At 38.5% G+C, this 16,196-nt stretch overlaps 3 protein-coding genes across 10 annotated transcripts; 1 reads left to right on the top strand and 2 right to left on the bottom strand.

Moving 5' to 3' along the window:
- The first annotated feature begins 623 nt into the window (after nucleotides 1-623).
- atad1b (ATPase family AAA domain containing 1b) lies at nucleotides 624-5,592 on the top strand. Of its 7 annotated transcripts, none has more exons than XM_079475865.1 (11): nucleotides 695-743; nucleotides 828-850; nucleotides 1,294-1,481; nucleotides 1,564-1,662; nucleotides 1,776-1,896; nucleotides 1,984-2,184; nucleotides 2,262-2,368; nucleotides 2,460-2,549; nucleotides 2,639-2,689; nucleotides 4,416-4,546; nucleotides 4,632-5,592. In XM_079475865.1, exons 3-11 carry the CDS (start codon nucleotides 1,308-1,310, stop codon nucleotides 4,750-4,752), a joined length of 1,095 nt encoding a protein of 364 aa, XP_079331991.1. In that variant the 5' UTR covers nucleotides 695-743; nucleotides 828-850; nucleotides 1,294-1,307; the 3' UTR covers nucleotides 4,753-5,592. The 7 variants fall into 7 exon arrangements, with proteins under 7 accessions (XP_079331989.1, XP_079331991.1, XP_079331987.1 ...); XM_079475861.1 differs by lacking the exon at nucleotides 828-850 and adding an exon at nucleotides 922-1,000 and having other exon boundaries at nucleotides 702-743; XM_079475867.1 differs by having other exon boundaries at nucleotides 720-743; nucleotides 1,270-1,481.
- On the bottom strand, nucleotides 5,584-12,442 carry papss2b (3'-phosphoadenosine 5'-phosphosulfate synthase 2b). The gene is made up of 12 exons (XM_079475860.1): nucleotides 12,239-12,442; nucleotides 10,427-10,541; nucleotides 10,099-10,334; nucleotides 9,860-9,998; nucleotides 9,340-9,458; nucleotides 9,140-9,253; nucleotides 8,129-8,240; nucleotides 7,802-8,007; nucleotides 7,580-7,715; nucleotides 7,072-7,340; nucleotides 6,608-6,837; nucleotides 5,584-6,496 (listed from the first exon to the last, which is right to left on the bottom strand). Exons 1-12 carry the CDS (start codon nucleotides 12,263-12,265, stop codon nucleotides 6,355-6,357), a joined length of 1,845 nt encoding a protein of 614 aa, XP_079331986.1. The 5' UTR covers nucleotides 12,266-12,442; the 3' UTR covers nucleotides 5,584-6,354.
- A 217-nt stretch (nucleotides 12,443-12,659) lies between these two features.
- Nucleotides 12,660-16,131, bottom strand: minpp1b (multiple inositol-polyphosphate phosphatase 1b). 2 transcript variants are annotated; one of them, XM_079475938.1, is made up of 6 exons: nucleotides 15,984-16,131; nucleotides 15,353-15,841; nucleotides 14,610-14,804; nucleotides 14,426-14,523; nucleotides 13,988-14,118; nucleotides 12,676-13,667 (listed from the first exon to the last, which is right to left on the bottom strand). In XM_079475938.1, exons 2-6 carry the CDS (start codon nucleotides 15,837-15,839, stop codon nucleotides 13,289-13,291), a joined length of 1,290 nt encoding a protein of 429 aa, XP_079332064.1. In that variant the 5' UTR covers nucleotides 15,840-15,841; nucleotides 15,984-16,131; the 3' UTR covers nucleotides 12,676-13,288. The 2 variants fall into 2 exon arrangements, with proteins under 2 accessions (XP_079332063.1, XP_079332064.1); XM_079475937.1 differs by having other exon boundaries at nucleotides 12,660-13,667; nucleotides 15,353-16,083.
- Nucleotides 16,132-16,196: the final 65 nt, after the last annotated feature.

Genomic DNA, 16,196 nt, shown 5'->3' with positions numbered 1-16,196 from the left:
AAAGCAAAGTAACCCCCTAACCAATCTCGACTATCCTGCAATAGAAGGCAGGAAACTACAAAAATGCTTACACAAGCAGAAAAGTTAGTGCATAAAGACACAAATACATAATTTAACAATTATGAATGAACAAATAGGAAACATATGCGATATACGTTAACGATTAACTAAATCACTATTTATTATGGCTGTAATGAGGAACTGCTAATGACAGATTGTGTTCTTTATCATTTGCTCGTAAGTGCATTTTACCCCCAAGGGCAGAACGAAGGTAAGAACGTTCTAGCGGCTTTTTCAGACGGACAATATTTATTCTACAGCGCCATCTGCCAGAATAATCGGGAATACACACTAGATGCGAACTGCGTCTTTGACACATTTCCCCGTAAATGTTTTCGCCGACTGTGCGGGTTATTATTTTAAATTAAAGTTTAATCAGCCATAAATGTATCTCAAAGCAACGACCTTTACGTCCCTTGGCGGCAGACTTTTTCTAAATGGATTCACAATAATAAAAAAAGAGGTACATGGAAGACAAGTTACGTAATTTAATAATCGACGTATGTATATCATAACGATTTTTACATTCTATTTATTGGCACATCGTTCCCTTCAGTGACGGTCTCAAGTGCTACGAGGAGCCTCTCTTCGGTCTTTTTCTTTCTGTTGTACTTCCGGTCCGGTGGAGGGCAGTAGTGTGCAGAGTGCGACACTTCACTGGAGACGAGAAAGTAATTGTGGAGGTGAGTGTGTCATGCCAGTCTGATCGCTTGAAGTAAATGAGGCAACAGATACAAATTAACCGCATTATAAACATCATTTCAAAGTCTCTATAGTAACGACACTTTTGGTAAGTATTGTGCTTGATATTGAGTCTCTCTTTTGCTGTTTTGTTTGCGATAATGCATTTTCACCAAGAAGGTCATAGCCAAGTAAGCAACCAACCTCCCAGTTTAGCAACATCATCGCTCTCCGGTGAAAATGAAAGCCAACTACGCCGGTACGTCACCTGATTATTACATTAGGAAGCGTTTCAGCGAGGTGGCCGAAAATTACAGCAAACGGCAGCTGTCCGGATAGTCCATCCGCCTAGCTAAGCAGTAATGTTACCTCTCCTGAGTCTGAAGGAATGATCTAATATGCTGCTTCAGCTGGATTTGGCCATACTCCTGTGTCTATCTGATCTGAATAATTTATTTGATTGTAAACCTGGTTTCTGTAAAGATCCGTTAACACCCATAGACTTACAACCCATATTTATTTATGTAGTTTGTTTCTTTTTTCTTTCTATAGGTGACTGTGAGAGGATGGTATTGAAAGAGATTCCAGCTGACAATATCACCCGCCCTTTGGGCAGGAATGAGGTTATAGGTTTACTCTTCCGCCTTACGATATTTGGTGCCGTCACCTATTTTACAATAAAGTGGATGGTGGATGCTATTGATCCAACGAGAAAACAAAAAGTCGAGGCACAAAAACAGGTATGCCATATACATGTAGTTTAGAAAGATTTTCTTTTACGAAACATGGCATCAAATATAAAATCCACATGCGCTTTCACAGGCAGAGAAACTAATGCGACAGATAGGAGTGCAGAATGTCAAGCTTTCTGAATATGAGATGAGCATCGCAGCTCATCTTGTGGATCCCTTGACTATGCACGTGAGTAATTTAGTCTCCGTGTGACAGCTTGATGTTATTTACCTGTAGCTGCGATCAAACTATATAACCTTTTCTATTAGCAAGTTATATAAATCATTCACGTCCACCCACAGATTTCATGGCGTGATATCGCTGGCTTGGATGAAGTCATAACAGAACTGAAAGACACAGTTATTCTTCCAGTCCAGAAGAGGCATTTGTTTGAAGGATCCAGACTTCTTCAGCCACCTAAAGGTAGCAAGTGAAAGTGATTCCATGAAGTGTATGTTATCTTCACTACATACAGTTAATTTTGAGGTGGGTTTCATCTCTTTTTCTCAGGAGTATTGCTGTATGGGCCTCCAGGATGTGGGAAAACCTTAATAGCCAAAGCTACTGCCAAAGAGGCTGGATTCCGCTTCATTAACTTACAACCTTCCACTCTCACTGACAAATGGTACGGAGAATCCCAGAAACTAGCTGCAGCCGTGTTCTCTCTGGCCATCAAACTACAGCCTTCTGTTATCTTCATTGATGAGATTGGTAAAGGCATAGGTTGATTTTTATTCAGTATTCAGAGTTTTGGCAGTTAAGTGTAACATCTAATGCACTTGTCTTAGATTCCTTTTTGAGGAGTCGTTCAAGCTCAGATCATGAGGCCACGGCCATGATGAAGGCTCAGTTCATGAGCTTATGGGATGGACTTGAAACTGACTTCAACTGCCAGGTAGAATGAAGCAAATGTTGTTCTTTGATTAGTGACAGTTCCATTTTCTATATACCTGGGATAAGCAAATATTGTGATTGTTGTCCCAAAGGTCATAATCATGGGAGCCACCAATCGGCCACAAGATCTTGATTCTGCTATACTGCGAAGAATGCCAACACGATTCCACATCAATCAACCAGTAAGATTCATGTGATATTACATAAATATTTTTAGTATTTATTAAACTGTTTAGAACTTCTTATACATTGTTATTTGTTATTTATGTAGAGTCTCAAGCAGAGGAGAGATATTTTGAAACTGATCCTGGAAAATGAGAGTGTAAGTATGTTTTTAAAGCAGGGTCATTCCGTGTCAACTCAACCAGTCATAGCCGGCTTGAATGTTAGATTTTTTTTCTTCTATTTTCACAGAAGCAAGAGTAACATCAGTAGTGATGTATGTGTTAACTGAAGGGAGGGCATTTTTTCTGTTATTTTATCAAATGTAACTGTCATTTTATAAAATGAGGCACATTAACTTGCTCTGAATAGCTTATTTATAAGATTCTATATTTCTTTGAGTTATATGTAAATTTGGATAAAGGAAAATTATTATGGCCCAAGCACAGATGATGTGAGGAATTGCTCTGTTTGTTATTATCAAAATGAATCACATTTCTAGGCCTAAATATGCTGGTTGTAGGCATGTGCCGGTATCACTTTTTCATGCTGCGATTAATTGACAGAGCATTTATCACGGTATACGGTATTATCACGATATTGTAATTTTACAAGAGAAACAGGTTAAAAAAAGAAAAACTTCAGTTTTGTCCTTTTAGTAACTTGAATAGCTTTTTAATGAACTAAAAGTAACTCAAACATTTAAATACAAATAAATATAAATAAAACAATATAAAAGTTTGTCACGAATATGAGCGAACATGTTAGACGTGTTCCCTTGTTTTGCAGCCACTTTCCGTCCACATGTCTTACACAAAGGGAAACTGTCTTCGATCAGCAATCCCTCTGCATTTTTTTGGAACCCAAAATATTTCCAAACCTCTGACTTTACCCTTTTAGAAGGGGGATAAATTGTCGGCAGCGTTCCTCCTTCCGCCATGCTTCTTCTTCATGTGAGAATTTGACTGCGGCGTCAGTGGCCGTGGCGCGCACTGCGTGCAGTGTGATTCTACGTGTGACGTGAACACTGTTTACATCCGGGTGCGCTCACGTGTTCTGCGCAGCATATACGCAGTGTTTGCTCAAGCGGTTGATGGAAAATAAGCTGTAATGCACGTTCTAAAAATAAAAATTCGGATCTATTATTTTTTACGGTATTTTGAAGTGCCCACGATAACAATATTGTGTATATTCATTATCGTGATTTATTGAATTACCGAAAATCGGCACATGTCTAGCTGGTTGTCTCAGAGTGTCATAGGTGGTGAAAATGTACATCAGATATGGGGTTCAGAATGAAGTGTGGCAAAATGGCTTTATAGCGCAACCTACACAATTTCAATAAATGTACATTTGAACAGGTTTCTCATGAAGCCATATTTAGATCCCCTTATCTCTAGAACTGAACCGTGTAGAGCTTTAAAAACGGAGTTCCCAAAAGAAAGGTTGGTCTAGTAGGAGGATCTAAAAGGACATTGAGGTATCTCTAATAGTTCTGGAGTTACAGGCGTTCAAGTTTTATAGAACTAACACAAAAAAATGCCCTTTGTTCATTTTTTTGCTGTCACGATTTAATTTCTAAAAAGATATCTGTGGAAAAATAAAATTATGATCTTCGCATATTTCTCATTTCATTTTACCCCCTAAATAAGGTTCCAAATATCGGCTGAAATTTGTTATTTTATTAATTATTTAATAACTATTCGTCCGTGGCATTTAATATTTTAGCTTTCATCACTACCAATGTTGCTCTTGCTTCTGTACCGGGGAAATTTTGCACCGGAGACGTATTGACACGGAATAACCCGGAAATGTACTGGCATCTCACACACCTTCAGGTTGTTAAACGTTGTAGGTGCCTAAAGAGTTTTTTTTCCTATATAAAGGTGGAGTCTGCTGTGGACCTCGGTGAAATTGCAAAAGACACCGAAGGGTTTTCAGGAAGTGATCTCAAGGAGACGTGCAGAGATGCCGCACTTCTCTGTGTGCGTGACTTTGTACACAACAATGATGAAAGGTACATATTATCTCATTTAAACTGGTCTGATATTAGGCTTTAGTGCAGTTCTGCCTTGTTAATCTCCCTTTATCCCATATAACAGTGCAGAGGAGGATTTCATCCGTCCTATCAGGCAAGACGACTTGCAAAAGGCAATCCTCAAGATGAAGAAGTCCAGATCCGCAGGATTTCAAGAGGCATTTAAGCATGTACCATTGGACTGAATGTGTTGCTGCTGCAGTTTTAAAAAAAACATGAACTTATACATAATTCGTTGTTTTCTTATCTGTGACATAAGGATGTGTCATGTTTGCAAAAGAGGGAACTCAGGATCTGTAGATGGATATTCTTCCATTTCTCTGATCATCTCTTCTTCTAATGTCATTTACTTGCTCTGTTGATGTGACACCCAGTTTTATCTCTCTGAATGTGGATGTCTTCATGCATTATGTTGCGTGGTTCCGTTTGCTCAATGAAAAGTCATCCAATAATGTGGTTCATGAAGATGAGCAACAGTATAGTCAACTATTTCCAGTTAGATAAACACTTAGAAATCTAAAATCACTTTTTGATTCTAAGTATATGTATCACAAATATGGCTGATTTGTGAGCACAGATTAACTCAAGTGTTCATTAATGCAATTTTAACTCAAGCAAAACTATTTTGGCCTAGGGAGTAAGTCATTTAAAATGTGTTTACAGGTTAACCTTAAATTTAGTCCAGATGGTAGGGACATGATGGACATATTGTGTAAATATTTATTTGCAAACATTTAATATGTTTGCACTAAACTATGAACTGTATTGAACTGCAAGCTGTTTCGTAAGCCTTTGTTTCAGATATGGGGCCAGTGCCAAGCCACTGCTTGTTACTCATCAGCCTGGTATTATTCAGGAGGTTTGAGGTGTGAATGAATGAATGGATTTCAAGGTTTAAGATTTTCTTTTTGGCTGTAGTCTGCAACTGGTTGTGTCAGTTAAAAGGGTCAGATCAGAAGTCAGAATATAATACTTGTCAATGTTTTGTTTACCTTGTTAAAGAATTAAACAGTCATGGGTTTCTCTTTATGGATTTTATTGGAGCTACTGCTGAATGCACGTTTCACCAAATATTGTATGAAAGTGTAAATCTCATGTTTGTACAAAACGTTGCATCAATTAAATACATTTGCTGTAAGATCATATATTTAGGTTGGTCCCGTAAAAAAATGTTAAGGCAATAAATACTCTTGTTCCTTCACATTGGATTTGTCAAGCATTTACTGTTTACATGTGAAATCGAACAGTAAATCGTTCATTTGGAAATGTTCAAAAATCTATTATCAGTGTCACATTTACATTGATACATACGAATGCACACTGCAAAAAAGACTAGTGTGTTACTGTCGTCTTTACTTGCAGCTCATCTGTTACTACAAATATGTAAAAGTAATTAAATTCAAGATGTTCTCCAAAGCTATGAATTGAATACTGTAAATAACAAGAAATACTAATGATCAAAAACATTCCAGTTGAGGTATTTAGGTTTGCTTGACAGGGCACAAGTCTGGTATACAGGCAGCAATTCGAAAGTGAATGGAATTTTTGATCCACAAGGGGATATTGGGAACAATAGTACCATATAATAATACAAGGTAATTTCAAAAGATAAATATAGATAAGATTTATCTAAAAATGTAGTACATGTGAGTCTAATAAAGATTTTATACAGTCTTCACACTGCAGGTTTGTAGTATATATATGACGTATCGTTCTATAAACGTATTTCTATAGCTAAATCCTACAGAAATAGATGATATAGATCCTAGTGTAATTCACACTACTGTTCACTGGTCCTTTTTCAAAGAGCCATAATACTCAGCAAGGACTTTCCATGCTTTGAGAGCCATGAAACCATCTGGGGGGTTCTCATCGCTGCGGGCGAGGCTCCGCATCTTGGTTCCCGAGATGAACTCAAATTCATTGTGTCTAAAAAAAACAAAGAAAAGACACTCACTGAGTTGCTTTTTTCCCAAAGATGATTAATATATTAGATAAATAAATAAATACATTTGAAATAGTGCAAAAATATAGTCACACCTTTCCTTGTCGTAGAAGTCCATGGCCTTCTTAACTTTATTGTATGCGGCAACTCTGAAGGGAATGATCTCCAGAGAAGTGAGGCCAGGTGCCATGGTCAGCACTTTTCCACCGTGTGTGGGCTCATACAAGTCCTGCTTTGTCTCTGGATGAGGCATACCTGCTGGGTCACGGCCTACGATGTAAAAGTTAGCCCCAGCGATCATGCGAGCCCTGCAATGCCATTGTACCTGTAAAGACACACAATGCTTAGTAAAAATCACTTAAAAGACAGAATATGCAATCATTACCAAAGAAAATTGAAAACAAAACACCCGTTCCTTTTTCACAACATATAATGCATGGCCTTCGAGGGCCTCTGTTTAGTTGCACAAGTAGAAGCACTTCCCCTTTAAGAAAACATCCTTTACCACATGGTCCTTCATTTGTTTCATTCAGTGTAACATGTCAAGCAAGAGTCTGACCTCTGTAGGCCCGGCGTACATCATAGGTGAGGGGAAAATGGCCACAATGGTGTTGGCTGGATCCAGAACCCCTTCCTCCAGCACAGCAGCGTGCTGCCTCATGCGCCAGTCCAGAGGTACATCATCCTCTTTTGTCCAGCCACCCAGAGGATGTAACAACAGCACTGGTTTCTTATACCCTCGTGCTAGCAGACGTCGCTTTGTGTCTTGCATCAGGAGTGCGTGGCCGTTGTGGACAGGATTGCGTAGCTGGAAGGCGAAGACTGCATCTGCAGGAAAGAGACAAATGTGTTATGTCTGTAAAACTAAAAGTTGTAAAATAACTTGGGATTTTGGCAAATTTAACAGGAAAAAAATGGTTTTGTAAGTATAACACAATTCATATGGTCAACCTAAACAAGCAAATTACAAAAAATAAGCTAAAATGTTTCGAACAGACTCTCATTATGGCGTTATATAAGCTCTTGTCCATGTTTAACATTATAGCTCAATATTTAATTGTTTTTACCTGCTCTCATTTCTTTACATTTCTGTCGTAGCTCTCGCGGAGTGAGACGATAATGGTCGAGACCATCATTCCACCTAATTCGCTCAAATACCTCCAAATCTCCACCGGCCAGCCAATCACCACTCTCCATTACCATCTACACAAATCAGATAAGAAATCATGTAATAATCGAATTAAAATGATGTGAAATAGTAAAAGCACAAAGATTGATGCGCACTTAACCTTAATGTAGGGATGTTTGGGGCATGTTGTTCCCCACTGTCTGGCACATCTCTCTTCCTTGCGGTGCTCATAAAACTCAGGGTTGCGCATGATCGCCACCTTACGACCTCTGAACTCCAATGCAAAAGCAGTGGAGCCGTCCAATCTCTCCTTGTCGTCCTTGGATACGGGCAGCACGATGGGCACAGACATGTTTATGGTCCCACCTAAACAAAGTTATTCCTTAAGCTGAAGCTACAAATGCTGAGAATGGATAAATGTAGAGAGGACTTATTTCAATGCCGAGAAATTCTGTTATGGTGGCTGGTAGTTTGGAAGTGTCCTTACCATCAAGCAAAGTTCCAAAGTGTAAGACTTGAAGATATTCTCTCTCTCTCATGAAACCTCTCAGTGGAGTCGCCCATCCTTCAGATAGAACCTGCACCCACTGTAAATCCAGCTACAGGACCACAAACAGAGCTTGATGTTAACGGAATAGTTCACCCGAAAAATGTTCTCATAATTTATTCATCATGTCACCTCAGATTCTTCTTGAAAATGCTGTCATTTTATCTTCTTATACAGTACTGTACTCAACATGCTCCAAAAAGCACATGCATCTATCACCAAAGTACTCCAAATGAACCCATTGTATTTATTTATGTATTCATTTATTTACATACATTGAGGGAACTTGGGGCAATTTAAGCATCTCAGGTTCCATCCAGTGAATATGTTCTGAGGCGAAACAATAAGTGTGAGAAAACATTTATCAATTTGAGAACATTCGAGCACTACATTAATATATGCTGACAACCTTATAATTTAAAATGTCATTGGTGCGTGTGCGTCTCGTCCCTAGCTTTCATATGATACGGTATTTTGCGAAGAGACATGCAATGCAATTATACATCAAATGATCCACATTTCACCACATTTGATTTTAGTTGTAATTTTGGTTTGGAGTTTGGATTTCTTATGATTGATTCATGTGCTTTATATAGGATTTTGAGTCCTGCTTAAGAAGATGATATGACAGCATTTTGAAATAAAAAGGGAGGTAAGGAAGTCATATACATAAGAGATGGTATATGGAAAATGGAAATTTGAAAGAATTTTCATTGGTGCATGAACTGTTACTTTAATGATAAAAAATATGACGGAAAGAATAACTTGGATTTCAACAATCAATTGTTCATATTATTGTTTTGTAACATTACTGCAGAAATGTATATTATGCAGTTTATTTCTGCCTCTAAAAAGGAAGTAGCCATGAAAAGATCTCAGTTAACGGAAATGTGATGAAACGTCAGTGGTGTAACATGCAGACGGGTGATTTCCACATCGGTACTGCATTACCTCAGTGATTGTTACAGTGGGGAGTATGTTAGCATCACTCAGTACCAAGTCCAGCTTGTTTTCGGGAACAAAGAGCTCATTCACCTCCTCATTCACACCGGTGGGCACAATACCCTGTAGAAGAGAGTCATCTGGTCAGAACTGGTCATTTAAAAAAAGTCTTTCTTTCACGATCGTACAGAAATGAAACTCCGGCCCACCTGTTCCTTCAAGAGATCTACTAACTGCTGAATACAGTCATTAACAGTGATCTCTCCTGTTTTCAACACAAGCTCTGAAGACTCGGGTTTCTCATAGTCAGAATCTATTCCTGTAAAACCTGTGTGATATAAAACACAGCAGTTAAATGTTTCTAGGATTTTCTTGTTTTCAAGATACTCACTTTAAATTACTATAGTAAGATTTCATAAACTCTAACTGTCAACGCGTTTATGTAAATCATATTGCTGCAAATTATTATGCATGGTTATCACCCCCCAAAAAATTTAAATTTACTCAATGTTATTCTAAACTAGTTCTAATTCTAGACTTTCTTCTGCAGAACACAAAAGCAGATATTTTGAAGAATGTTGGGAACGAAACAAAGCTGCCCCCCATTGACTGGACACAAAACATTGACATATACAGTCATACACAGGCTTTGAACCACATGAGGGTGAATAAATGACTTTTGCCGGGCTATGTGCTATACAATTCAATGACACACGAAGTTAAAATTACCTTTAATTTCTCCAGCACGGGCCTTTTTATAAAGTCCTTTCACATCTCTGCTCTCACACACCTCCAGCGAGGCATTTATAAACACCTCAAAGAAAGGCAGACCTGCACTCTCATGAATCTTCCTGGCTTCATTTCGATCCTATTGTGAGAAAGTACAAATGTACATGTAAAACCATCATCTCAGTTTCAGATGACCTTGGAAAGTTCTGAAACTTCTGACATCTACAATGTCATCGTACCTTAGTAAACGGCGAAATGAAGCTAGTGATGCAAACCAAACCGGCATCGGCAAACAGTTTAGCCACCTCGGCGATACGTCTGACGTTCTCTTCCCTGTCTGCTGCTGTGAAGCCCAAATACTTATTTAAGCCGTGACGAATGTTGTCACCATCGAGCGAATAGCAAGGTATAGAATGAGAAACCAAATATTCCTCCAAAGCGAATCCAATAGTAGTCTTTCCTGCACCAGATAGTCCTGTAGGACAGCAGCATCATATTAAACTACAATGAATTTCCCAAATTTGTATGTCATTTGCTAATAAAAGACTGACTGCAAGAAATTGTCACCTGTAAGCCAAACAGTACAGCCACGGAAACCACCTCTGGTCCCGACCACTTGGCCACGCTTGCTTCTGCTAACATGGTGAGCCTGGTACACAACATTGGTCGCTCTCCGCAGGTCCTACGAACAAAGGAAAAAGGTGTGCAAACATGATGTATGTGATAAGAAGCAAGCAAGCATGCGCAGAAGAACAAGATGTCCAATCAGAGCCTATGGCTACGCCATATTCTTATCATTCAAGGTTAAAATGACAAGAGATAAGGCCATAATACATCACACATCGCATATAAGGGTCTTATGGGGACTTCAGGAGAATCACTTCAATGTTTTGACTGTTTAACACATTCCACCAGTAAAAACTGTAATACTTTGTTTTGAATAAAGCTTTTAAGTGTCAAACTCTATTTAGACGAGTTGCGCTGACTTCAGGGGTAAATCGCCCAAAACAAAAAAGCTGTCATCATTTACTCCCCCTTTGACATTTTAAACCTGTATGACCTTCTTTCTTCTGCCAAACTAAATGGAAGATATTTTGAACTATGTTAGTAACAAATAAAAGATTTCCCCATTGACTTCTATTGTATGGACACAAAACGGGGGTCAATGGTTTTCATTAACAAACACATTTCAATCTTTTTTTGTGTTCAAGAAAGTCATATAGGTTTGAAATGATGGGTGAGTCAATTCTGAGAAAAGTTTCACTCTTGTAATGTTGATAATTACAAGAAACATTTAGTGTAATTTCAATGATTTTTGCAAGTTTTGTTTAACCAATGTCCATAATTGAATCAAAATAAAAAATTATGTGAAAAAGCTAGTTGATCAGTTTACTTTTCAATTGCATATGATCGTATGACACCAACGATATTGATGCAAATGATTATTTTTGAAGATCATTTTGTTGTTGCTGCTGTTGTGTCTCTACAATATTGTTCAAGTCTCTTTGGATAAAAGCGTCAGCTCAATGCTTACATGACATTTCACTGGACAATGAGTCTGACTCGGAAACATTTCATGAAAAAGCCTCTCAGACCCGCATTCGAGAGATGACTCGAAAGGGATGTCACCAAATAACACCCAAAACCACATTTTCTTTGGAATGGTCCCATTTGCACAATTCTCTTCTCGTGTGTCCCATATATCTGGCCCTGTCATCAGTGTTGAGGAGGGATCAGCTTTTCAGAGAGGTCTGCTGAAACAAACACAGCTATTCATAAAGGCCCAGTGAGAGGTGGCCAGCTGAAGCTGGCAAGGGGCCATTTAGCTCTCACACCGCTCCCTTCTCAGCAACCCCATGCTATTTAGACACACGGGAAATCAAGAATTCAAAAGGAGAAAATGTTGCCTTCATGAGCCACTAGACTGCCAACGGCGATCTTAAATTCCACTTGTATGCACAAATGGTCTGAAAATAGTTTAGGCTAAGCAACCGTTTTAGACGCCATGCATTGAACGTTGAGTCTAGACAGATGATGACAAGGGCAAACCTGAATCCCAATCCTGCCATCACAGTAGCATCATTGTTTTAAATCAGTTGGCTTTAAAAACACGAATCGAGCCGCATTTCTAAACACTTTCTGATTTACGTGTCGCTTCATTTTTACTTCGCTAACTTTGATGAGTTTGGACAAATGAAACTTCTTTACTGTTCAAATTTAAAGAGAAGCGCGTGATCTTCACGCCCATTCTGACATTATTTCTTCCACACGCGATTGTAACTACTCGTTTAAGACCAGTGACATTTCGTGGAAACATTTCAAAGTTAAGCGAGAAGAAAACAAAGCAAGATGAAGCACGCCGATCGTGCGTGAACGTACCGTTTTCTGCTTTTTCAACCCTGACATACTGCCTCACAGCAACGCTTTCCGACGACGTGATCCTTTGTGGATTTGCACAAGCTGAAAGTTAGTAAAGTTTGTGTTAGTTCAGTTAAACTGGACACGTAGCACTCGGCGCTCTTCCTGAAATCCTCCTCCCACAGAAATCACGTCACCAATTACGACAGCCCCCCTCTCATCTCTATTTGATTCAAGTTTGACGGGTATAGTATTTATTTTCTTCTAAAAAGGAGACATTATACATATACCATAATAAACAAAGTATACCTATTAGCATAGATATATGCAAATATGGGAAATAACTGTACGTTCGCAGCTTTATTTTCGTTCCTACTTAAATTGATGAGGCATTTTGTGAGACCTTTCAAATCCATAGCACAAAATATCATCCCTCAGACTCCAGAGACCCAAAGATAAGGCTTTGTTGCATAATATCTTTTAATAATATCATTCCTGTTGATGACATAAAAGATTAATACAATTAATAAAAACATTGAAACACTGACTCCCTGCAGTAATTCGTCGGACCCCAAGACCCAGACCCCGTTTACAGGCCATAGTAGGCTACAATATATATAATAATGATTTATCCTCTGCATTGTAACGGTCTAGATCTGTGTGTGAGCAACTTTGAAATATAATTTGATATAGTTGTTCAATAAAAACACAGAAAAAAGTTTATTTGGATAATGCACAGATGAATAGAAATAATCTTATATTTTACAAGATTAATATATTTGGTACCTTAAAACCTAATTTCTCTTTGGCAAATAAGAAAACATATAAAACATTCAAACCCATACCAATTTTCAAATCACAAATAATAAAAAAATATCCAACACACCACAAGACATTTTGGTAACCTGTCAAATAAATTACTTAGAATTTTAAATCACAGTGTGAAAAACAATATTTCTGAAGAAAAACTAAGTGACAATTTAAATATAAAGTCATCCAAAAAACCACACATTTTACATGTATAGAAAGCACCGTGCTTAATCCCTTCAATTCATTATTTTATAACCTGATTTACAGCTCAGTGTTCCTGAGGTTTTTCTGAGGCATGTCACATTCTTTTTTAAAATCACAACCTTGAAGGAGCTTTGAGTAATGCTTTCGGACCGTTTCAAACAATGGAGCAAACTGGTTCATATTGGGAAATGGAATGGGCTTCTCGTTGAGAAATAACTGCACTCTGAGTCCATCGCGGCATTCATACAGGACAAAGACTAAGTTTGCAGCATAAGGTACAATCCGACCCGTGCGAAATTTGCGGTTGTGCTGCTGTGAGAAGTTGTCTGCTGTCAACGGCTTTTCATCCTTGAAGAAGCCCATTAGAGAGAGAAGAGGAAGCAGAGTCTCACCATGGCCGACCTGGATTGTGGCAGTTTTGACTACTTCCCCAAATCTGCAGAATACAACAGACATTACAAAAAGTGTGTGAATATAATTTCATCACACTGCATGTATAGAAAAACAAAAGTAAAAAAACACTAATATGAATTTTCTATCTTTAATGCGCTGCAGAAATATTTATGCAGTCTGAATGGATAAAACAATCACTGTTTGAGAAATTTAGTAAAAGTTTATGATTAAATACTTAAGCACCTTTTGCATTTCTTTTTTCAAAAGAAACAAAAACATGTTTGATGGCTTTTTAAGAAAGAAATTCACATGAAAACGTATTTCTGTAAACAAAGGAATCCAACCACTTGTCAGTCGTCTAACCTGTAGTCGTAAGCTGATTTATTGAGACGCTTGAAAATATCATGAAACAGAGGGCAGCTGGATTTACGGTTGATGTGATGTCCATATCCCCTCTTCCAGTACTGTTTCAATTCGCTTTTATACTCCAGCACCTAAGAGAAAGTGAGTCACTCATTTTCACGGTTAAGTCCAATTATGAATCTTAGGAGAAACTCAACATTTGCACCACGCTCAATATATAACACTATCATGCAGAAGTGTTAAACTCATTATAAACCAAAATTATAAACGTTGTGTGGTTTTGTAGTTGCTGCAAGAACAAAGAGGTAATGAATGCAGCATTATATGTCAGTAAAATGCAATGGAAACAGCATATTGAAATATCTTTTAAATTCCACATGTAATTACTTGCTGGTATCCACTAAAACAAGCAACAACCCATTTAAAACAAACACGTACTTGAGCATCTGACTCGTCCAACAGATTACACCAGGGGGAGATCTCAGACTTGATGGCAAACTCATAGGAGCACAAAAAGTAAGCTGCCTCTGCCATATCTTGCAGTGAAACAAAATAATTACTAAAAAATAATTTACTATTATAAACAGTTATTTTAAACTGTGTGAACTATAAACAAAATTACCCGGGGTGAACTGATTATATGGAATCTGAAGCCGACTGGCAATCTTCCTCCGCACTGCATCCATTTCTCTTGAGGATTTAAAACGATGAACCTCATTTAAAGCTGTTTTGTTATTCTCAACACTGGTAACAAATCGCTCACAATGATCAAAGAATCTCATGAGTGAGTCATCCACATAATGTTTGTAATCCATATCTAGAAAGACAGAAATTAAATTGAGATTACAAGACATTTCCCAAAGGCAAATAAACAAGGTTAAACCGCTGTATTTCACAGATTGGGTGTGGATTAAAAAATTATGGCAGATTGGCCAAAAGAGACACAAAGATTACTGACTTCTCGTGAGCAAGGACCCCACCACAACTCAAATTTGATTGTATACGGATTGTCAGGGGAGAATTCGGGGAGGATAAAGAAAAGAGGAAACGGGATGTTACCCCGACTGATCTGGGCATCTTGTGTTTGGTGAATTGAAGACACTCAACATTGGGGTTTTGTTTAGGTTAATGTAGACATCAATGCAGCTTGGCAGGTAAGAAGTGATAATAGGGAGGATCCAAAATAAAGAAATGGCCTAATAACTCAACAAATCTGCGTTGCATCTGTAATGTCTCTTACCAAAAAGGAGATTTTGTGAATTTAAAAATGAGTGAGGTATCCAAAAATATTGACAAATGTTACACCCATGGGCAGTCTAAATAATAAAAACAATGTATAAATAAAAATGACACTACTGTGCCTACCCTGCACATCCCAGAGTTTGTGCAGACCCTCCTGGAAAGCTTTGATACTGTCAACACACCGGTGTTTGGAGCTGGTGATAAAGTCAATGCGGTTGCCACTCAGACTTTCCTCGGAAATTAAAGTCGGGAATGACTTCGCCAATCGCATCGCCAAATGCCTGTGGTCATCCCGACCTTTCTCCACCAGCTTGCCGTCCATGTCTTCAGTGTACCACATCTTCCAATGGTTTTTAATGTCATTGAGCCACGGCGCCGAGCCCGATGCGTCAGACGCCACCAGATCGTACAGGCGCGCGAGCTTTTTCACGTTTTTGGTCGTCGGATAACGCGTCCCATGTCGTACCACGCTCACCAGATTAACAGCATTGCAGTCTGGAGACGGTGGGGCAACCAGTGAGGTGTTTACAAACAAAATGTCATTTAAAAGATGTGGATTTACTTCCTCGTATCTGCCTTTGGTCCCAAAGTAATGTGCAATCGCCGGCATCGCTGGTCGCGTGAGTTTAGAGAAAGACAAACGAACCATATTGATGCTTAGAAAAACGACAGTAAGGTTTATGAGGAAGTAATCGGTTTTCATTTCGTTAAGCCTTTTTTTGGGGCTGTGCAATACCCGTTTTATTTAAAATACCTGTAGCTGAGACTTTCCTCAACTGTGTGCCATGTCGACAATGATTTGCGTTTGTGAAGCACGCCTCAAAACAGAGAAAACCTTCCGGGTCAGTAATGTCTGGCACACTGGTCTGACTTGTTCATATACGTATACGTCACGAAATCTCATGCTATTCCGAATGCATATGTTTATTTAAGTGGCAAAGATGGTGAATTACAATACAACATTCAT

Source organism: Barbatula barbatula, assembly GCF_947034865.1.
Source record: "Barbatula barbatula genome assembly, chromosome: 16".
In the NCBI taxonomy this organism is placed as follows: Eukaryota; Metazoa; Chordata; class Actinopteri; order Cypriniformes; family Nemacheilidae; genus Barbatula; species Barbatula barbatula.
The sequence above is the reverse complement of the archived record's forward strand: the minus strand, read 5'-3'. Positions and strand labels throughout refer to the sequence as shown.

Coding starts and splice junctions, on each gene's coding strand:
- atad1b (XM_079475861.1), top strand. Junction 1,663..1,775: donor TGGATCCCTTGACTATGCAC/GTGAGTAATTTA, acceptor GTCCACCCACAG/ATTTCATGGCGTGATATCGC. Junction 2,690..4,415: donor TGATCCTGGAAAATGAGAGT/GTAAGTATGTTT, acceptor TCCTATATAAAG/GTGGAGTCTGCTGTGGACCT.
- papss2b (XM_079475860.1), bottom strand. CDS start 12,265: ATGTCAGGGTTGAAAAAGCAGAAAACG. Junction 7,716..7,801: donor CCAAACATCCCTACATTAAG/GTTAAGTGCGCA, acceptor TGATTTGTGTAG/ATGGTAATGGAGAGTGGTGA. Junction 6,838..7,071: donor TGTACGCCGGGCCTACAGAG/GTCAGACTCTTG, acceptor GTGTCTTTACAG/GTACAATGGCATTGCAGGGC.
- minpp1b (XM_079475937.1), bottom strand. CDS start 15,932: ATGAAAACCGATTACTTCCTCATAAACCTTACTGTCGTTTTTCTAAGC. Junction 14,524..14,609: donor ATATAATCAGTTCACCCCGG/GTAATTTTGTTT, acceptor TTTCACTGCAAG/ATATGGCAGAGGCAGCTTAC. Junction 14,119..14,425: donor TGGACGAGTCAGATGCTCAA/GTACGTGTTTGT, acceptor ACTTTCTCTTAG/GTGCTGGAGTATAAAAGCGA.